The 23,847-nt window shown below is 27.9% G+C and overlaps 1 protein-coding gene across 1 annotated transcript; it reads right to left on the bottom strand.

Annotated features, from left to right (window-relative positions):
* Positions 1-5,277: 5,277 nt before the first annotated feature.
* LOC104878234 (membrane protein of ER body-like protein) lies at positions 5,278-12,310 on the bottom strand. Its single transcript, XM_010648272.3, has 6 exons — positions 12,205-12,310; positions 11,646-11,978; positions 8,501-8,560; positions 7,490-7,603; positions 6,147-6,208; positions 5,278-6,013 (listed from the first exon to the last, which is right to left on the bottom strand). The coding sequence occupies exons 1-6, from the start codon at positions 12,284-12,286 to the stop codon at positions 5,534-5,536; spliced, it is 1,131 nt and encodes a 376-aa protein (XP_010646574.1). The 5' UTR covers positions 12,287-12,310; the 3' UTR covers positions 5,278-5,533.
* Positions 12,311-23,847: the final 11,537 nt, after the last annotated feature.

Below are 23,847 nucleotides of genomic sequence, written 5' to 3'. Positions count from 1 at the left end.
TTTTTTTTTTTTTTCAATTTTCATTAACAGTTTCGTGGTAATAATTATAACTCATTTTATCGAGGACAATAATTATATATGCAATCATACACTTTGTTTTATACAATTCAAATACATTTAAGAAACAAAGAAATAAAGAAACACAATTAAGTTCTAAGGATGAGAACCCCGTAGACATTAAAAACTTTGCTACATTGGTTGGACTACTGCTTAAGGAAGGGAAGGAACAGTAAACATCACAAATGATGTTTTTGGAGAGTCTTCTAAGAGCTTTCTCATGAATGATGATATTGATATCATAATTTCATTGACAAATGTGTCATCTAACTGTCTTATGTTCTATATATGGTGAGAGAACATTTATTTTGTTTTTTTCATATATTTTAGTTACTTCATTATAGTTTAATTTTTCATTATAATCATGTTAGGAGAGTCGAAATGTTAGTTGCATTAAAATATTAACTTCTTTTTAACAGTATGTGAAATTAAATTAGGTACTTGCATAAAAAGATGGTTGATGCTAAGATGGCAGGACGATTTGCTTTGTAAATCCAGCTTTGGTTTCCAAAGCTGGAATGAGGGAAGCAAGCAAGGAAAGTAGGTCAAGGGTTATTGCTAATCGATTGATGAATGCAAATCATGCTGACTTTATTTTCATTCCATACAACCCAGGGTAAGTTATAGAACTTAAGTAAGCTATGTATGTAAACTTATCAAATGATAATTAATATATAACTAAATTTATGTAAAATTTTGTAGCTATCATTGGGTTTTGGTGGCACTGGACACAAGGACTATGATTGCATATTACCTTGACTCATTGCAAGATCAACCTTTTGATGATCTTAAGGAGATTGTTAATATGTAAGTTTTTCTCTCAATACTAGAGCATGAAGCAAAATTGGTAACAAATATTATTTTCTTCATGTAGGGCCCTTAGAATTCATCCACCACAAAAACATAAATCATCAAAGAAGGAGCCTACTTGGGTTGTAGTAGGGGTGAGTAATTCATATAAATTAAGTAATGCAATTTTTAATACCATTTCTTAATTTTTAATTAAATATAAGATATCTTACAACTAACTATAAAATTGGTGTATTCTACAATGATTTATTTTTATGCATAAAGTGCCCAATACAACGAGGTAGTATTGAATGTGGATACTATGTGATGAGATATATGAGAGATATTATTGCCGATCAAGGATGTCTTACATCAAAGGTATGCACCAATTCATTAATTTCCAATATATCAATTTTTACCTTATTTTTCAATGTAATTGATCAAATTATTTACATTACTCCTTAATAGTTTAACAGAAAAAAAAAATTGTATAGCAAAGATGAGTTGAACGAAGTACGATCTGAATGGGTAATGCTGGTCACTCAATTGATACTTTCTTCTGTTTGAAGGCTTTGAAGACACCTTTTTGTATGGAAATAGATCATAATTTTGCCCTATCCTTTTGGTGAGGTTAATATTTTATTTATTTCTCTTTTGAACCAAACTATGATTAAAAGTAAATTGTTTGATGAAATCAAAACCAAATTGATAATATTTTCTTTCTATTGTCATGATATTTCTCTAGTTTCCCATAACTGAACTAAGTTGTTAATTGCATGCATGACTCACAGGCATCCAAAGGGAAACTTTCAGAAGCTGAAAGTTAGAAGTTTTTCCAAGTTTCTAATAGTTCATGAGCTACTGCCACAGCAAATGTGTTTTTCATAGGGATATCAAGTTTATTATTTCTTACTTCCTATTCAAGATCTTCTAAAAGGGGATATACAATTGGACTTTCATTGTTCTCATGTGATCATTTGTTTTCGTTCTCACCTACAGAATGTTCTTGTTGGTTCAAAAAGAACATGAAGATTTCTAATTTTGGCCATGGTGTTTTACCACAACATTGTAAGTTACATCGTCACCCTCATAAAACATAAAGATTTCTTCATAAAATAAATTTTTTGTTTCATTGCTTAGCTTGTTTATTTTTCAATGAATCTAAAACTACAAGATGATGGATTACTATATATATACAACCAGTGGAAGTTCAAATTACATTGCTTAATTAACTTCTAATTAAGTTTTTTCAAGTGTGGAACATGTGGTTTGTAGTTTAATTTTCATTTTATTAAAATTAATCGTTCTATTTTTATCTCTTCAACCAATTTGTAGACTAGGTAATTGATTGAGCATAGCTCTAGAAGTTGCCAATGAAGTATCTCTATGAACATAATCCCCTCATGATTTGCAAAAATTTTAAGACCAACAACATACTCTTAGAGGTATGGTCTCTACTACTCATAAATTACCATTATATTTTTTTCATTCAGGAAATTTATCTTGGTGATGAAGTTTTTATTATTTTACATCTTTCACTTGATAACCATGCTTTTAAAATTTAGTATCCATGAGAAATAGCAATTATAAAAAATGAATTCCGGCTTCACACTTGATGTGTTTGTATTATGGACATTCTTAAGCTAAAGTTCCTTAAGCTTTACTTTTGTGTAATGTATGGTATGATAGGTTGATGTTTGAATCTCTATTTAGCTTCATAGATAACTTGAATTTGTTGTTAAATTTTTATGCAATCATATCTTTGCCATATAGTTGTCACTTTGGATCACTCACATAATTCTAGATATTTTCCCAAATATGCCTAAATAAATATGTTTTATTTTAAAAAATAATCATAGTCTTTTTAAAATATGAAATATGAGCTTTCATCAAAAAATATTCATCATTAGAAGATGTTTATCTACTATTAAGTTGTAGATATTCTTCTCTAAATTTTTTTTTATGCATGCCAATTTATTTATTATTAAGTTGTGGAATTCATATAGTTGTTGCTAGCCTTGATAGTGATAAATAAGATGAATGATAAGTATGATACAATTGGCCACTATTTTGGATGCAATGTTGCAATGCATAGATGGTAGGAAATGTTAATTCTTTTAACTTAACAAAAAACTTAGTTGATAAAGTATCATGGTGTGAACCCTATTTATTTCATGTTACACCATATTCTCAAACCTTCCTTTGTCAATGTTACGCATTCGATGAGGTCTATTACTATTAGACGATGCCTAATTGAATATTTTAATGGACTATTGATGTTGATATTCTCTTGCCCCAAAATTGGTTTTTTTTTTCTATTTTCTTTTGGGTTATACTAAAAATTTAATGGATTATTGATGTTGATGTTCTCTTGTCCTATATTTGATTAATCTCTTGCTTTGTGTTTTAACTATTGATAGTAATTTTGTTGTAATTATTCTTAGGGTTACATATGTCAATTGGTATACACATTTGTTTTCCTGTTATATTTTCATTGTCATTTCTTTCTCTCTATTTCTAGAAGTATTCAATTATATATCTTTTTCTGAAATTGTAATTTATTTTAGTTTTTTGTGCATGTAGGTCATCTTTTTGGGAAATTAACCTTGTAGTTGGATAAGCTAGCATAAAGGAGTATGTTGAAGACCAAAGCACAATTGGTTGCATGTAAAGAAAAAATGGACTATGTTAAGGGACTAAACATTAAAGTTGTGACTTTTTTTATTATTTTAATATATTTTAGCTTTTTTGTGTTTCTTATTTATGAAATACAAGTTCTCTATTTATGATTAAATACTGCAATTTGGAAATGTATTACTAGGTGAAAAATTAGGTGCAACAACTAATTTCATTGGTACATAATTTTTTTCTTATGTGTATGCATTATTTCAATAGCAGGTGAAAAATTAGGTGCAACAATTATTAAATTAAAACTAAATTTAAAATTAAACAATTATCTTCCTTGATGCTTTTGCTAAGTGTCAAGGAATGAGAATAACCACTAGTTCGATATTTGAAACTGCTAAATAATGACACTTATAAAAAGTGTCAAGGTTTCTTCTACTCAACAATGGCGCTTATAAAAGTGTCAATATAGTTTGATATAACTAATGATGACACTTTTTTTAAGCGTCAAGGTTCTTTTCAATGGTGCTTTCTAGAAGCGTCATTGTAGGCAAATACTTATTATGACAGGCTAGTAGATGATGCTTTGGGGAAGCGCCATTGAATGTATTTCTTAACACTTAAAAAGCATCATGATTAACGTTTTTTCTTATAGTGATCATACACTTGAGACATATCAAGTCCCATCAAAATAAGTTATAGCAATAGAATCCCATACCTATTTTGTTGTTGGGAAGCGAATAAAGTTACCTACCAAGGTAGGATCCATAGAGTTGATCAGCCATCCCTTGACAACAACATTCTTGGTTCGCCATCTTCGAAAAGATGGATATGTTTCTGGAGGCTGGGGAGAGTCTCCATTGATGTATCCTAACTTGTCTTTGCTAGAGATATACATCTCAACAACCTGGGACCATAAGGCATAGTTGGAGCCATCCAACTTAATGCCAATTGGGGCAGCGGGAGAATCTAATGGGTGGATGAGGTCTGGGCTTTGTTCAAAGCTTCTGTCATCTTGATTGTCCAGTTCTCAAGAATGAACGCAGTCAAGTCGGTGAATTCCCTCATGGAGTCCAAGTAGTCAATGATTTTTTTCTGGTCAATGGGTGGGTGGATCAGAGATCTTAGGATCGTGCTCTAATACCATGTTAAACTGGTTTTTTTTCTATATCCTTTCTGCAGAACCGAGAACAAAAATATATGGATACAGAGAGAAAGTTTAGGGAGCTATTCTAGGCTATACATTGTCTAGGCTAAAATCATGGAAGACCCTTGAAGGAGGGGATTTTACAATTAAAGGTTTCCTATAAAAGACTCTATTCGATTTCCTGTTAACAGCTCATGCTAACACAACCTCCCAAAGAGGATAGGAAACCGTTCCAGAGGAAGGCATTTTAGTCTCCTTTGTCACCTATTTCTTTTTAAATATCAAGTGAAATTAGATGCTCCAATATATACTTTTTCTTCTTTTTCTTTGGTCCTGAAGTTTCTATCATTTTGAAAAGGGAAGAAAATTTGGAATCTCAACATTTGTCAGATTGAAATGGTTGCTATAGTATCATAGTCTTTTCCTCTGCTTTCCCAGCAACCAAATCGAACATGGGTTTGTCCTCTCTTTTTCCTTTATATGATAGTCTCTTAGTTTACAACTCCATCTTGTAAATTTGAACTTGTTGATTTCTTTGCCACAAAGACTAGAAAGAACAAATTTCCACATTGAGTTGTAAACCATCAACAATAATGTTGTGGATATGGCATTCATCTTATGTAGGTTTTAGCATCAGGGAACGAAGATCATCCAAGCTTGTAGCACATGGAGTTGAAGAATTAAAAGAAAAATAGCAAATTTTCAGCAAAAAAATTAAATCACTAGCATCCAGGGTTGCTCATGTTTCTCGTCCATCTAAACAAATAAATCACAAGCTAATAAAATCTAGACGTAAAAAAGCTAAAGCAATACTACCGATACTACTATCGCAAGGCAAATATGTCTTACCATCAGTCCCAATCATTAATTTATTGGTTGGATCCTCTAGATTTAACAGTCAACTTGCAGCACTCCTCAATAGAATCCCCATCCGGACTCTGGTGTTGCAGTCCCAGGAAGGGACAGGGCGAAAGCTGAACTTGACTCAAACAAACCCAGCTTCTCCAAGAGCTTCTTGATTAGATCACCAACTACGTAAGACACTCCTGATGCCATAAACCCGGGAATAACAAAAGACGACACGGTTTTCATGTACCCAAAAAAACCGGATGCCTTTTGGGTGTAAGCTTTTCCAATAGCAAGCACAGAGATGCACACCAGAGAAGCTGCTGCAACTGCTACGAGCTTGAGATCCTTGTTGCCGCTCTTAAGAAATGAGAAGCTGTAAGTCACAGGAGCCACTAAGCCGAAAAGGAGAAATGACAAAACGGCCACTGTTGCATGACGTATGAAATTCTCTTTTAGACCCAGTTCTCGGTGATAACGACCCGTTTCTTCATTAGCAGTTCTAGACCCTCCAGATTGATCATTTGATTCATTTCTAAGTTCCATAAGCTGTAAGGTTACATCAAAGTGAGATGCAAGAAATTTTTAAGATGAGAGTGAAAATCATATCATTATTTATGTTCACCAACGAAGTGTTGTAGTATTGATTGTAAGCCAAATTATTGAAATGGAAAAGACTTACATTATGTCCAATCACAAAGAGTCCACCAATCACATTCGCCAATCCCAAAGCTAAAATTTTCACTGCAATATGTCCCAAACTGATTATGTACCATCTTATATAGTGAAAACAAAAAAGGAAATAGTTGATGGATTTTCCCCTAATCAAACAATAGATGAAAACTTTTGTTACATAAGTTAATTTCATTGCTAGTGAGACCCATTCCAGGTACATGGACTATAACCATATTACATCATTCATGTCATGTTGAATGCTTTGATTTAACATGATTCCACTATCACTATACCTAAATATAAAACATTTTTCTTCATATTGTGTTAGCGAAAGCTTTAATGCCACGAGTTAATTTCATAATAAGATATAAATAAATTCATCAACACAAAGACACAGATAATATTACAAAGGATAATTATTAAGTTTATTTCATGTCCTAAATTACAAGCCTCCGTTTTATTGGATATCTTTAATATTTTCTCATCTCTCTATCTATTTAGTGTAAACTCTATATGTTCATTTTCATCTCATAATCAATTTTTTCTAATAACTTACAATATTTATAAAGATATTTTTATAAAGAAATTATAAATATTCATTACAATATTCTTTAAAAAAGAATATACCAAATAAAAATTTTGAACACTTTCTAATAGTTAAAAGAAGAAAGTTGATGATGACATATTGTCCATGGGATGTAACTATTCAAAAAAAAATTAAAGGTGGCAAGAAAAAAAAAATAATAGATGGGATTCTGGCTATACTTAGAGTAGCAAAGTTTAACACAATTCGTCAATACGACACGAACTCAACATATTTTTCGTGGGTTTGGATTGAGTATAAATAGGTTTTGATCAAATTTGTATCGACTTGCATAACTCATTTAATAAATGGGTAATTTTTATGTCAACCTGCGTAACATGAATTTGATTCGAATTGACCCACCTAATAATCTCGATATTAATTTAATTACATCTTTAAATTATTCAACCCATATTTGACTCTTTATAAATTTATTTTTAAATAAATACATTGATTGAGTCATAAACATGTTAATTGAAACATTAATCATATAGACATACAATACCTAACTTAATCTAATTATTAAATAGAAAGATTTAATTATTAAATAGGTAAAATGGAATACACGACGTTTTACCTATTTAATAATGAAGTAATATTTGGGTTTATATTTTTTTACATGATTATTATCCGTGTCAAGTTTAGGTTAAGTTATGTAACAGAATACCTAAACTTTGACACGATATGAACACAATCCACCACCACGAATTACCACCCCTAGTTATACAGTGTTTTAGATATGGTGTTTGAAATACATAAAAACTTACATGCGGTAGCATCAGCACCGGCTGCAGATGTTACAATGGTGAGGCTTGCAATTGATTCTAGTAAACCACCATACACAATGCTTTTTAGAATGTCCCACTTCTTTGCGGGTACGCCTGGAAGAGGAGTAACTTGTGTGGTTAGGAACGCAATATGCATCACATAATACAATGCATTCAATGTATATATAGTTATAAAACATACTCTCACTAAACATAGCTAAATGGAAAAAAAAAATGCTAAGGGATTATTTGATCAAACTTAATACTTATTATTTAATGACTTAAATTAGCTTTAAGTCAAATTATATTTAAATTATTGATTTAAAACTTATTTAATTCTTACTATAAGTATTAAGGTTGTTTGATAAAATTAATTTAAAACTTATTTTAAATCATCAAATTAACATATTTATCCTCATAAATTATAACTAAGATAAAAAAAGTCTAATAATAATTGAGGTCATAAAATAGCAAAGGAGATCGTAAAGGTAATTATGACAAATAAGGACAAAAAGGTAAAATAAATTTACGAATTTAAGAATAAGTTAATTGTTTTTATTCATTACTTAAAGTTGTTTTTAATTTTAAATCATACCATTAAATTATTTTATTAAACATACTTAACTTAGTAACTTAAATTAAATTATTAAGTTATTTTAACTCATTAAGTTGGTATACCAAACACCCACTAAGTTGTAATATTAAATTAATTTACCAATTATGTTTAATTTATTTAATAGTTTAAATTAAGATATTAAATCATATTAAGTTATTAAGTTAATTTACCAAATACTCTCATAATTTGTTCCTTCCCATGCAAAGTAAAGAAGCTAATGATATAGTAGCAAAAAAAAAATTAAACAAAAAGTAAGCAATGCTTACATATTAAAACAGACTTCCTAAACAAAATGATGAAGCCATAACTTTTCACTTTTTATTTCAAGAAGTACTTGTTGAAAAGAACATTGATACAAACTTCAACAGATTTAAGAATTCGATAAGATATATTACCAGGCTCAGGCTCAGGCTGCGGCTGCCGCTGCGGGTTACACATAGCGGTGAGTTTATCCCCTGTTGAATTGAGGAAAAGAGTTAGACTTAGTGCCCATAAGAAGAGTCCTAATTATAATAATTAATCAAATAAATGAAGGACTTGGAAATTCCAATTCTCATGCATGCATGCAAGCCATATACAAGGTCATATGGTTACCTTCTATCATGAAAAGAGTGGATATCAATCCTTCATCCAATACTATTTCCTAATTTTAAAGTTTTAGTTCTAAGAATAAAATTAATTAGATTTTTATTAATAATTATAATTTTATTTTATATCATCCAATACTCTTTTTTTTTTTTGTAATTATAAGAATAATATTAATTAAATATATTTTTTTATTTATAATTACAATTTTGTTTTATATAGTAAAGATTCTATTTTAAAATAAATTCAATTTTTAATTTTAAAAAGAATTCATATTGTTCTCATAAATTCATAATTTTTATTACTATATTTTGCATCGTAATTAAATTAATTTAATTATAAATAATAAATGAATTATATGTATATTTATGTTAATAATTTAACTCTATACCAAAATTATCTCATAAATTTACAATAGTAAATGGTGAATTATTCAAATTTCTTTGCCATTATCTTTTTTTTTTCTTTTAACCAAAATTATTTAAAATATTTGGGTACTTGGAACATAGTAGAAAAGGTGGAAAATAGTAAGGTGATGTTTGTTTTTTTGGCTTTTTGCTTAAAGTAATTTAGTTTTAGAATTTAGGTTGTTTGTTTTTCTACTTTTTCATGACTTATTATAAACTTTTTAATAAATAGAAAAAACCAAAATATGTAGCTTTTTCTAAATAGAAAAAATAACATATTGATTTTTTTTTACTTTTAAATACTTAATAGAAATAAAATACTACAAAAACAAATAACCTAATATTTAACACTATTAAGCATTAAGGTTCTATTTAGAATTAAGTAAAAAAACAAACATCACCTAAGATAGGTAATCTTCTAATTGGAAGATATAGAAAATAAAATAAAAAATAAGAATAATAGAAAAAGAAAAAAAAAGGTATTTTCAAAAATTTAAAAATATTTTCTTTAATATTTTCCTCAAAAAGAAATTAAAAAAATTAAAAATATATTTGTTAACAAGTTAATTTTCATGGATAATAAATTAAAATTTTTATTCAATATTTTCTTTTCTTCTATGTTTTTCTTTCTAATTTCTTCACTTCAAATTTTCTAACATCCAAATATAGTATTAACTAATATATAATAAGAAAATCCATGAAAATAAATTATAATGTAAATTTTATAGTTTTCATTTTATTTTATTAAGGAAATAATAATAAAAAGGTTTAATTTAAAAGAAATTAAATTTGATTATTGAAAAATATTCAACAATAAAAATCTTTATTTTATTAAAAATGATAAAAATGGTTTGTCAAAAACTTCTAAAAATTTGTAAATTATTGATCATGTTTTGCTATTAATGGTTAGTCAAATCTTTATTACTAAATAGATTCAATGTAAGTAATTTTAAATTTTAAATGATTTAAAATTTTTGTTATCAAATGGAAGTAAAATCGACTATCTTTTCTTCTTTGAATGATTAGTTGTTTTATCCAACACCTCAAATCTTGCTCCTTTGCATTTCTCCTGCTTGCTCTATGGGGTCAATCAACCTTAAGAGTGTATTACCATCCAACCCATTTCATCCTAGACCCTTTGACTTGTTTTGGACAACTTGATTTTAGGAAGTAATTTTAGTTTAAAAAATGTTTTTGAAAAAAAAAATATGTATTTGATAAAATTTAAAAAATATTTTTTAAAATTTTAAAATTCACTTGTAGTATTAAAAAATCATTTATAATATTTTCTAGAAAAAAAAATCTGATAGGTGATTCTCGTAAAAACATTTTAAAAAAACACTTTCATTAAAAATATTATGAGTAAAAACATTGTCAAATACACTTTTAAATAATATTTCCCAGTGATTTTAGAAAATGTTTTTAATCTTTCTAATGTTTGAAGTATAAATTTTTTTTATGTGTTATAATGACTAGAAACATTTCTCAAAATTACTGACAAACATACTTTTAGAGTCTGTTTGACACTAATTTTAAAAAACGTTTTTAGCCTAAAATTTTTTTGAAAAAATATTATGTATTTCGTAAAATTTAGAAAATACTTTTAAATTTTTTAAAAATTATTTATAATATTTAAAAATCACATTTGAATAAGCATTTAATATATGATTCTCCTAAAAACACTTCTTAAAAAACACTATCATTAAAAACACTTCTAAACGTGACCGTAACAAAGAAAGACAAGTCAACTCCCTAGTACTGTGGGAATATCATAAAGTGCACGTTAACATACCTACCCGGAGTTATGTTTGATTCCTAAAAGGTATTATATAAAAAAAATCAAATATATAACTAAAATTAATTAAAATTTTATATATTTTTAAATTATTTAAAGTTGACATATAAAAAATAATTTATTAATTTAATTTTTTTTTCTAATTTTTATCTTTATTTTATTTCTCTTATATATTTTTTAAAAAAATTTTAAGAACCAAACATAATCCTATATTAATTAATTAATTTGAATATCTGTGAAAGAAAAGAAGGTGCATAAATCAAGTTTCAATCTCTCATTCATATATATATATATATATATATATATATATAATACAAGGACAAACTCTTCATAAACATTATGATCATGCAAATAAGATAAGGAGTAATATGTAGACGTGTCATATTTATAAAATATGGATAAAAAAAGAATTCAAAAAAGTCATTTTAATGAAAAGTCCATTTTAGAAAAAATAATTATCATTTCATGGGAATAATGTCTATCTCATATATGTGTTTTGATTTTAAAATAACACTACTTTTGGGCTTAAAGTATCTTTATTAATTGGATATGATTTGAGTTAGTATGGGTGGCAACTCATATACACATATAAGGTATTTTTCGTGCATAAAATGAGAATTATAATTATTTTTTCTAAAATCATACCCATGAATTTTTTTTATTATTTTCTTTTCATTTATATTTTGTGAATAATGCGTGTTTACATGATATAAGATAGAGTAACCATAAGACAAGGATGGGATAAAAGAATACCTATGAAAACCAGAAAGCTGCTGCAGGATGCGCATATTATTGGCCACCGAGGATCAGGATTTGTTGTTATTGGCCCCGGAGGATCAACAGGATTTGTTGTTGGAGGATCAACAGGACTTGTTGTTATTGGCCCCTGAGGACCAACAGGATTTTCTCCCCCATGAACGACATTAATATTTTCGATGCAAGCATTGCAATTAGGACAGCGGAACTTATGTGAATCCGGCTCCTCCAAGAACCTCCCAAGTTTGAAATCTGTATCTCCGTCAGTTTTTTTTATTAAGTCAATGGTTATATGTCCTATCCCCGCAGCGTCCGAAGATCCGCTCCCACCTGCCACCATGAAACAAAGAAACTCAGCTTTTCAATTTAGTCAAATGGACACTATTTCTTTTCAATTTTTTTGCATTTTTTTTTTTCAAATCTTTGTTTAATTATCCAAACTTGTATAAAAGATCAAACACAATGAATTTATTTAAAAAAAAAAAAAATCTTGCTTTTCTTCTCTCTTTGTCCCAAAGCCACAAATCCAGAACAAAAGACTTTAGAGAAATCTTACCACTACCATCCGCCGCCTTGATCTCTTCCCCCACTTGTGCCATTATTTCTTCCTCTCTCTCTGGCCTCATCACTTGTGCCATTATTTCTTCCTCTCTCTCTCTCTCTCTCTCTCTCTCAGCTGCTATGGCATTACTCTCCTCATCATCTTCCTATATATAGAGGAAGTCACTGTTAACGGTTCGTCCCCTGTCTCATCTAATAAAAATAGACCAACGGTTGAGGAGGAGGAGAGCGTTCACACTTCACGCATTTCACATGTGCTCCTCTGCTCCCGCTATTAATTTGTTTTTTTTTTCGTTTATATATACATATAAAGTCGTGACTGAACGTGGGAGCTCATCCTCCATTTTCCAAATGAAAATTAATTCAGGGGGATACGGCCCATTCCAATCTTCTCACAGAAAGATCCATTTTCACTTTTTTATTTTTTGAATATTTTAATTTTCAGTTGTAAGGTTTCAATACAAATCACTACAAAAAAGTTCTTCAATTTTTAAAATTTTAGATTAAAATTAGATTTTTTTTTTTATGCTAGACAAAATATCTAAAACAACAATTGAACAAAATGCAACTTTTTTTCTTAAAATATTTTACAAAAAACATCTTTATAATGAATTGTCATTTGTGCCTTGCTTGATGAATTAGTCATTAAAAAAATATTATTATTTATCATGTTAATTTTAAGATATTTTAGGCTTTTTAAAGTAGTTTTAAAAAATAATTTTTAAGAATTGTTTTTAAAAATGGGTTTTAATTATTTTATAAACAAAATTTTACTTAGAAAAAAATAATGAATTCATAAATTATCAAATTATTTTTTATATTTTCAATTTTTTCTCAAAATATTTTACAAAAAAAAAAATCTTCAAGTATCTTAAATTTGTTTGAAAAATATAATCATGACTATTAATGTTAATAATGATTTAGGTTGTGTTTGGTTTTTGGTCGAATAGTTTGGCTTTTTCTATTAGTTAAAAGTAATTTGTTAAGATCAACTAATATAATTAAAGTAAACTTATTATCAATAAATTCGATTTAATTATGTTGATTGATATCAATATATTACTTTTAATGAAAAAACAAAATTTTAGATTTTTTTATTTAGCTAAAAAACAATTAACACTTGTAAATTTGTTTCATTTCTTCTTTGATCCCTCTCTTGTTATATGTAAAGAGAAATGAATTGACTATTAACCTTTCTGGTCGTATAACTTGTCAAGTTATATTTGATTCTCAAAAAATTTAAGAAAAAAAGGCTAAGAAAAGAAATTAGCGAGGAAAAGTATAATAAAAGAAAAAAGTAAAGAAAAATAAATTTAAATTTAATAAATTATTTTTATATATTTTTTAAAACTCATTTTACTTTTTTTATTATAACAATATTAAATAATTTAAAAATTATAAATTTTAAAATAATTTTAATTATATTTAATTTTTTTTATATTTTTATGGTGAAACTAAATATGAAAAAGCTATTTTCTTTTAAGATTTTTTTTTAATAGTTCTCCTAACTAAAAATAACCTTAATAAAAAACTATCAAATAATTTTTAAAATTGTAAAGAATAGAATACCATTTTCAAAAGAGATCCAAAGCAAGTCGTCGTTTTTAATAAATAAATAATAAAAAATGTCTCATGTGGAAGATGGTGTGAAAGAGTGACTTGAATGAAATCAATTGCTTAACTGGCAAAGCTGAGCTGGTCAACTTGATTTGCTTATATATAATTAATTAGGGAAAACATGTCAGGTGGGCGGAGATGGAAGAAACAAGTACATATATAACTATTGGAGGAGGGTTGACGTTGACTGTAACAGCAACTGATAATGACAACTCATGCAGTACTTTTTCACTTCTAATCCATCTTCACCGGACTTTCTCCCTCCCTAATATGACAAATATTAAATGATAGGTGACGTAGCAAAAACCACGTCACCCTATATATTTTATTTTGAAAATATGTATGAAAAAGAAAAATAGAAATGGGATGATGCACATGGCCTGAGCCGTACGTTATTAATTTGTTTTTCTTTTCGTTTATTTGTTTCAGCTTTCGCTTGTATATACTAAGTAAATCAACGTATCCTATACATGTGAAAGTGCGTATATACTAAGATCGACACATGCTATACATGTGAAAGTGCACATGGATGATCTCCTAATTTTATTTTATTTTCAATATTAAGTGTGTATATTCATCATCAAAATTTTTACTTCTAAATAACATATTGATTATATGTAAGACATGTATTTATCTCGTGTCATTATCTAACATTTTATCTTATTTTAACTAAATTGTTTAAATTAAAATATATTTTAGTAATTTGAAATATCCAATTATTTAATATTTGAGAATTAATTTTAATTATTATTTTTAATAATTACTAATGATTTGTATTATGTTATTTAAATTATATCATTATTTAATATTTAAAAATTAATTTTAATTATTATTTTTAATAATTAATTAAAATAATAAATAGTTATAATTCATATTATATTATTAAATTATATCATTCCTAATTAATTGGAAAATTCAATCGGTATATTATCATTATAATGGATAATATCGCTTTTTTCACAATTTACATGATGTGATAATGATGATGATGATAATAATAATAATCTATATTATTATGTTAGATATTATATATTTCACTATTATATTAAATTTGTTCATTTTTTATTTTAAAACATTTTGTTAAGATATCCTAATATATTTATAATGAATCAACTAAACTATTTTAATATAAAAATATATTCATTTAAAGTAATGAAATCTAATAAATAAACAAAATATTTATAAAGTATATAATATTTGCTTTCAAATATATATATAATATCAATAATATTTCTATTGCTCATATCTTATTGGTTTCAACTTTTCTAATTAATTTAAATTACTTTTAGATATTTTAAAAATAATAAATATTTGTTAAAAGGAAATTTTTTTTCTTATTAATATTAATTTGACTTTCTATTGTATCCTTGCTTCATAATTATTGATAAATATTTTATAATTAATTTAAAATTAATTAATTTATTAAATAATATGAATTGTGTGACACAATACCATATTAAAAATAAGAAAATACAATCTTTAATCTAATATATTTCTAATAATGAATATAATACAATCTTTAATCCTTTTTCAACATCAATCTTCATGAAGAGGATCAATAACATTGGGTGCTATGGTAGCCTTAGAGAAAAATCATAACTACGAAAAAGAGTGGGCATCGAGCACCAACCCTTTCCTGAGAGAAAAAGAGAATTCAAAACTATTAATGCCTCCATGAGAGGAAAAACATAGAATTTGAACCCTTAGGAATCAAACAATTAGAATAAGGAAAAATAGAGAATTATGAGGCGAGAATCCGAAACTCTAGTAGAGGTTAGGTTCAACCACAATGTTAAAAATAAATGAAGCATCTCACGTGGCATCTTCACAAACCAAGAAATATGAGATTACGAGGTGATATAAGAATTATGTATTAAAGTTTTTTCTAAATTGTGGAAGATGTTTATTGAAAAAATACTTTTAATATAAATTTAATTTTTTTTACTGTATGACAGATATGAAAATTACGAAAGGTATCTTTTAAAAAGGCACCTTTTGTATAAATTTGATTTGGTGTAATTTTGGAAGGTGTCTCTTCAAGAGAAGTCTTTAGTATAAATTCGAATTTTTAATGTTTGACCGATAAAAAAATTTATAAAAATATGTAGAAATTCAATTTTTTTTAAAATTGTGAATGTATCTTTTCGAGAAACTCTTTTATTTTAAATTCAATTTTTTTTTATAATATTTATCATTGATACGAAAACAATGAAAAGTGTCTTTTGAATAAACACTTTTAATTTAAATATAATTTTTTTTAATATATATCATTGATATGAAAATAAACAAAAACATGTGTTTCTCTAATACATCTACCAAATAGAGCAAAAACAAATTAATAATGTACTACTCAGGCCACGTGGTATTAATATTGTCTTGCATTATCCTCTTTGTGTTTTTTTATACACATTTGTGAGAGTTTTTATCAAAGTAATATGTTTTTTTTTCATTTATTTTATTTTATTTTTTTAATTCTCAATCTAAAATTGTGTTAAAAATATTTGTCAAAGTAGTGTGTTCATACAACATCAAGCTCCATTTTTTTATTATTATTATTATTATTTGTTTTAAAACCACATAAGTAATTTTTTTATGACTAAGATGACAAATGTCAATTCATTGTAAAGATGTGTACTAAAAAATTATATTTTTTCAAGTCTATGATCAGATTTAGGAATTTTGAAAAATGATTTGGCAATGAAGATTACTTATTGAAGCCTTTTTTTTTTTTTTGTTAGCAAAGTACTTACTGGCTTGCAAGAAATGAGCCTTAGAAGAAAAAGAGTTTCATTTTTTTCAATTGTTATTTTATATATTTTTGTCTAGCATAATATTTTTTAAAAGAAAAATCTAATTTTAATCTAAAATTTTAAAAATTGAAGAAATTTTTATATTGATTTGATTCAAACCCCACAACTAAAAAATTAAAATATTCCCAAAAAAAAAAATGGATCTTTCTCTAAGATGGGAAGGGGCCTCTGTTATCCTTGAATTTTCATTTGGAAATTGGAGTATGAGCATCTGTGTTCAATCATGACTTTTTATATGGATTATTTAATTAAAAGGACCATTAAAAACCCAAAATATGAAATCTAATCATTTATTTTATTTTGGTCATATTTAGACAAAAATGTCTTTTATTATTTTCTTGTAAAAATAATAATCCTCTTTTTTCAAACCTACTTGTAAATACTTGAAATGGTGAATGATATTTATATAAAAAAAAATAGTTATTTTTTAAATAAAACTATGAGAGGGGTTAGATTCACAAATCCAAGGATTTGTATATATATATATATATATATACAAAAACGAAAAGAAAAACAAATTAACAATGCCAGAATAAGAGATTCAGGTGGTGGATGGTAGTGGCAGGATCCATCTGCAAGTCTATTCTTTATTCTCTCTTTCATCCATTTTTTTTTCTTTTGTAAATTAATTTGTTTTTTTTTCTTTCTCATATTTTTCTATTATTATTTTTTCTAGTTTTAAATATTAAATTCTCATAAAGTGTAAAATGTGTTACGAATGTTGGAATTGATTTGTTTGTAGGGATTTATTTTGGAAAATTTTAATACATTATTAAACTCAATTAAAAATAAATAAATAAAAAATAAATTATAAAATAAATAAACTAAAAAATGCAAAAAAAATTGTAAAGAATTTGTGGCCATTTGATTAAATTGAAAAGCAGTGTTTATATGTTTCATGGTAGCAGGTGAGAGCATCTCTTCTGAGACTACGACAATAGAACATATAAGTATTGACTTAATAAAAGAAAGTGAGGGAGATAGGGAATTCAAACTTGAGAGGATATTAGAGGAGCTAAGTTCACATAAGTTCTACGAGTTTTGGGCCAAAATGGGCTTCTTTAGAAACTTAATATTAAAAGTGGGCTTCTTCCAAAACTATTGTTCAAAATAGCCCCCATCAATCCACATAAGCATAAAACCCAGGTTTTTATACTATTTTTGTTTACTTTCCTAGCGTCCCATCCCGTGCTCTGTTCTTTGTGTAATTTTTTTCTTCAAAACCCTGGCCCCACCAATGGGCCACTATGAAAGAGACATTGTTGGAGTTTCAAAGCATCAAGGTTGAGGTTGGTCCCAATCTTCTTTTTGGCTTGTTTTATGTAAAGTTTTTGGCACTTTCGCATTTTTTTCCCATATCGGGATCTCGGTTTTTAGAAAAATAATAATAATAATAATAATTTCCTATTGCTTTTGGTTTTCTCTTTTGTTTACTTCCTTCATGACTATTCTAGCATAAATGGTTTGTTAACACCCAAAGATTGAATCCCTTTAAGATGCAGACGTTTGTTGAAGTTTCTAGGGAAAATGAAAATTTATGGGGAAAATGAAAATTTCTGGGGAAAATGAAATTTTCTAGGGAAAAATAACAAATCTGTGATTCTAATATATGACATTTATTCTAGTCTATCTTTTGTCCCTTTTCTATTGGGACTTTGGGAGAATGGATTTTATATCATTTCTTAAAGTTACTTTCCAATGCATCCTAACTCAAGACATACATGTGAGCTTGGTGTCTCACACAGGGCCTACAATTGTATATTGTGATGATTAATGTCTTGAGGGTTGGTTTCAGCTTCGGCCTTGTTAGCTTAAGCATCATATAGGGTAACTTGCATGAAAAAAAAAAGGCTCGATTTTGTAGCATTTAGTTCTGGATCTGGATCTGGATCTGCAACGCACTTAAATGGTCCAACCTTGATTTCTCCGATGAATCAGTTCACTTTTTTTTTTTTTCATTTTTTGGTTGGTAATAAAATGCTTTTAGGTCTTAATTGGTTTTTAGCTTGAAGGTACTCATTACAGTGCTTGATAGCTTGAAGCTACAATTGAGTCGTCGAGTAGCAAAAGAAAGGGTTTGTTTGAGGGTTTTAGGTCTTTCAAGTCAATTATTATTAAATTAACACTACTTATAATATAATTTTTGTCACCTACATCAAAAACTAATTATTACTTATTAAAAAAAAATTACTATATATTTGTAATATCTTTTACTATCCTAAACTCACTTTTGGACTTTTCAGGGGCTTAATGTTAAGTTTTTAAGTTTTGTGAATTTGATAATATCATTAATAAATTTATAAAATATTTATATATTTGGATATTTAAATGAATAAATGAATATAATAATTAAAATTTGAAGGCGTAGTAGAGTCATTTTTATAAATATATCATATTTAAATACTTCACTTTTAAATAAACTTTATAAAATATACTATTATTTATTTTTATTTTCATATTTTCAATTGCTAATTTAATTAATAGCTTGTTTTTAAAAAATAATATTATTTAATTTTATGACAAGTCAACACAATACATGAATAATATTTAATAATTAAAATATCAATCATATTTATTTTGACACATTAAAATCTATATATAGACCCGATGTGATTTGATTGGTTGTGTTTTTCAATATGTATCGAATCAGTTCGGTAGTTGGATTGAGATCGTAACGAAAATTTGGAGACATGATGGACCCTAGACACAGTAAGAAGAGTAAGAAAAAAAAATGTCATTCATCACTTCTTGCTCATTAGATCTCTTCATGTATGGTTTTGTGAGAAACTAACCAATAAATGCTTCCCAACTTATCTCTTCTATAAGATAAAAGGGACGGATCCTTTGTAGAATGATGGGTCCATATCACCTGAGGTTTGTTTTACCACTAGCTAAAATAAATGCCTAGATGTTGGAGGAAATCGCTAAAAAAAATAATGGGTAAATATTAGTGCTAGTAAATTTCATCAAAAAAATATTATTTTCTTCCTCCCTATTTTTAAACAAACAACAACTTTCTAATGAGTGGACTAGAATCAAAGATGAATGATATTCCCATTGACTATTTTGATATATACCATGTACCATTCTCAGAACCTCCACATATAGAAAATCATAGTTTTTAGTATTGGGAAGTTTTTCCCTCTGTTCTCAAAGAAGGAAGAAGCTTTTAAGTTTATTCCATGTTATATGCATCGATGCCACTCTATAAAAGCTATTGTCCAGCCTACTTGTAACTTGTAACTTGTAACTTATAATGTTACATCTTTCTCAATGTATGATACACCCTATCCTATATTCACAAAATACTAGATGCTAGATCCTATTTTGGTTCTCAATTAATCGATATTGTTAAAGTACTCAAGCCCCATGAAAAGAACTTGAATCTTACCTAAACATTAACGTCTATATCATTGAAAGTTAAACACTATTTTAGGGGTGTTTATACAGAATTTTAAATCACAGTTCCCAACGTACATTTTGTCAAAAAAATTAACATATTTAACAGATATTTATTTTAATTTTTAATTTTTAATATAAAAATATTAATTTCATTTTATCAATAAAATATTAAAGGTTAATCTCATCCTAATTATCAAATTAGAAAAATAAACTAAACGTGTTTGTAACCCAAACACATGTAAAACATTTTATTGGACCAAAAAATAAAATAAAATAAAATACATCAAATTACGCAATAATAGACATAATAGTAAGCTTAACAGTTTCTCAACATCCAAACAAGAGAATTACCATTAGATAGTTTTCTAAAAATATTTTATAAATTTTTGTATTGTATATAAGTATGTTGTAATTTTATGAATAATAAGTTGAGCAAATTGTATTTCATATTTCAATTCTCGAACATAAATTTTTTTTTTAAAAACAATTTTTAAGAACTATAGAATAGAGTTAGTTGACTAGTCTTTTTAGATGTGATATATGTTATTGGAACTCGGGGAACTTCCTTAGTTGCCTTTTATTTTTATTTTTTTCATGTGTTTGTACAAATCGTCAATGGAGAAACTGTTAAGTAGAAGATAGTATTTAGGGAATGATGAAATAATTCTTATCCATTTCGAATATACTACCACCCCAGACAAGAGTCCTAATGCCCATATTGATGTTTAGTATTATGACCAATGCTACAATTTATTGCCATTATTTAGGCCATCTAAGACATACTCATGATTTTTTATTTTAAAAAAAAAAAAAAATGGACCTAAACCCTATGCTATTTTAATTTATTTTTTTACTATAAAATGACATGTTAATTTGGTGTCATGAGTTCTTCATCTCTATGAGTTCTTCATTTTGAAATATTTATTGATATTATCATATTAATTCATAATATCATCCTACTCTTTACTTATACACTTATTTGTTTATAAATTGCTTTCATTTGAGTTGAACTTGATATTTAGACATGAAACTTTGTTACATTCCAATATTTATTTGGTTTATTCTTGTCTTTTATGAATCATTGACCGTAAAGTATTATTTTTTACTTGAATAAATATTATTTTTTATATAATAACCATTTGTTATTATCTATATGAAGGCAATTATAACTAATTCCACGGTAGAAGTGATATGTTATTAGAATGGAACAATTTTGAGGACAAAAATGGATTTGAGATATATTGGAAATAATGTAGAGATTGAGCCTATAGATGTGCCCATTCATACAACCTTTGTGGTGTTGTTGAACATGATATATGGTATCATTGGTGTTGATAGACACTATCAGTTGGTCTTGAAATGTCGACATCCAACTGAAATGAACAAATTTCAACCATTCGTGGTTAGGAATGATCAGACAGTTGCACGTATGCTAGTGATGCAATCAAAGTATGGAATGTCTTTAGTTCAATTATTCATCGAGCAAACTCTTAATCACTATCATTTGAGTAATGAAATGGGTCATTTGACACGGTTGTCGGTAGGTGATACTAATATTGATGACGAAAATGAAAGAGATGGGGAAGATGATAGAGATGATGCAATCAACACAGATGAGATTCATTTACTTAACGGTGATGAAAATTGTTGTGAAAGATGAAATATTGATTTGGTGATGGTCCAACAAGTTGTGGAATGTGAAAGCACAAGATATGTGAACCTTGAAGTTGGTGATAGGTCTAATAATCTCGAGGTTGAGTTTGAGGTTGAAAACACATCACCAGTTGCCTCCCCACATGGCACCCAAGTTAATATCTCTAATGACAACCTAGAGGCAACATTGACACCCATTTCATACCATATGCCACCTACACAACAATTTTTAAATATGGACGAGGCAATTAATTGTGTTGTAAGTGATTGGACTCCGTGGAAAACCCAAATGTTGATGGGGAGTTATCAATTAGCCAAATATTTTCCTCAAAATCAGATTTTCAACATGCTGTGAAGATGTTTTCCATAAAATCGCACCAAGAGTTTACTGTTTATAGATCAAATGCAAGTATGTTAGTTCTTAAATATAAAAAAACACCGGAGTGCCAATGACGACTAAGGGCAATGACTGTGAAACATACAGGTATGTTTAAAATCACAAAGTACAAAGGTCCTCATACATGTGTCAATCCATGTATAAATCAAGATCATTCTCAATTGTATTCTAGCTTTGTATCTGAGTATATTGAAACATTGGTAAAGACAGAAATGACCATTACAACTGCTGGAATTCAAGCTGTTGTTGATAAACAATTTGGTTACCAAATTTCTTATCAAAAAGCAATGAAGGCAAAAAGGAAAGCAGTGACTCGATTATTTGGTGATTGGTACAAGTCTTATTTAGAGTTGCCTCTCTTCTTCCTTGCTTTGGAGCAGTCAAATCCATGGTGTATTATGTATTCCAAAATTGTTCCTGGAAACAACCCAAATGAAGAAATTTTCCAACATGTTTTTTGGGCTTCGCTCCATTTATTAAAGGGTTTACTCACTATCGACCAATTCTTAGTATTGATGAGACACATTTGTATGGAAAATATAAAGGGACTTTGCTGATTGCTATGGGATGTGATGGTAATAACCAATTGTTCCCATTTGCATTTTCCAATATAGAATGAGAGAATGCAGATATTTGGAGTTGGTTCAGAGTTGGAGTAACACAAAGGAAAGGCTTGTGTCTAATCTCTGATCGTCATCTTGGCATTATAGCTACTATGAATGAAACATATTTGGGATGGACTGAGCCAGATGCTTATTATAGATTTTGTATGCGTCATTTAACAAGTAACTTCAACACGAAGCTCAAAGATAAAACTTTAAAGGAACTCATGTGTAGAGCTGCAATGGAGAGTAAAGTTAAAAAATTTATTTCTCACATGGATACAATTGGCCGAATAAATGTCAAGGCTAGAATTGGTTGGAGCATATTACTCTTGAAAAATGGGCACTCTCACATGATGGTAGGCGGAGATATGGGATTATGACAACTAACATATCTGGAGTTTTTAATGGTGTCCTTAAGGGTGCTCATAACTTACCAATAACAACTTTAGTCCAATTAACTTTCTATCGGGTTAACAGTTACTTTACAGTCAAGTGAGAGCATGGTGCTAGTCGACTCGCTTCAGGTAAAGAATTCACTCCATATATTGAAGCCAAGATGAAGGTTAAAGTTGTTAAGTCAGGTTCACATGAGGTTGTTTTGTATGATCATGTGGCAGGATGTTTTCATGTTAAAACTAGACACTCTGTTAGAAATAGTAATAGGAAACCTCACACATTTCATATTACCCTTCAAACAAGGTCTTGCATATGTATCAAAACACTTTTGTTATGATTCCCATGTTCGCGCATTCTTACTGCTTGTCATTGTCGAGCAATTGATTTTCGACAATTTGTACAAGGTTATTACACCACATGTGCTTACCTATCAACATGGTCTCCTTTGTTTTATCCCATATTTGATGAGTTGGAGTGGCCTAAATATAATGGATCGATAATTGTACCTTCAGACTCAATGAAACGACTAACTTCTAGTAAGCTAAAATCAAGTTGTTTGCATAATGAGATGGATGCAAGGGAAACTAGAACTCCACAAACATGTGGACTTTGCAAGCAATCTGGTCACAATCGACGTTCTTATCCTAATAGAGAAACCAATGATAGGAGGAGTTGATATACTTCATGAAAATCTTATTGTACTATTTTTTTTAATTTACTAGTATTGACCTTAATCATTTTAAGATATATGTAGAAAC

The sequence above is a fragment of the Vitis vinifera genome, chromosome 7 (genome assembly GCF_030704535.1).
Source record: "Vitis vinifera cultivar Pinot Noir 40024 chromosome 7, ASM3070453v1".
Lineage (NCBI taxonomy): Eukaryota > Viridiplantae > Streptophyta > Magnoliopsida > Vitales > Vitaceae > Vitis > Vitis vinifera.
This window is presented reverse-complemented; position numbering and strand designations above follow the sequence as displayed.

What these genes read in the sequence shown, in the direction of transcription:
- LOC104878234 (XM_010648272.3), bottom strand. Translation starts at nt 12,286, where the DNA reads ATGGCACAAGTGATGAGGCCAGAGAGAGAGGAAGAAATAATGGCACAA. An exon ending in CAGCTTTCTGGTTTTCATAG is followed by an intron (nt 8,561 to 11,645) that starts GTATTCTTTTAT and finishes TCAATTCAACAG; the next exon opens with GGGATAAACTCACCGCTATG. An exon ending in TCTTTGTGATTGGACATAAT is followed by an intron (nt 6,014 to 6,146) that starts GTAAGTCTTTTC and finishes GTAACCTTACAG; the next exon opens with CTTATGGAACTTAGAAATGA.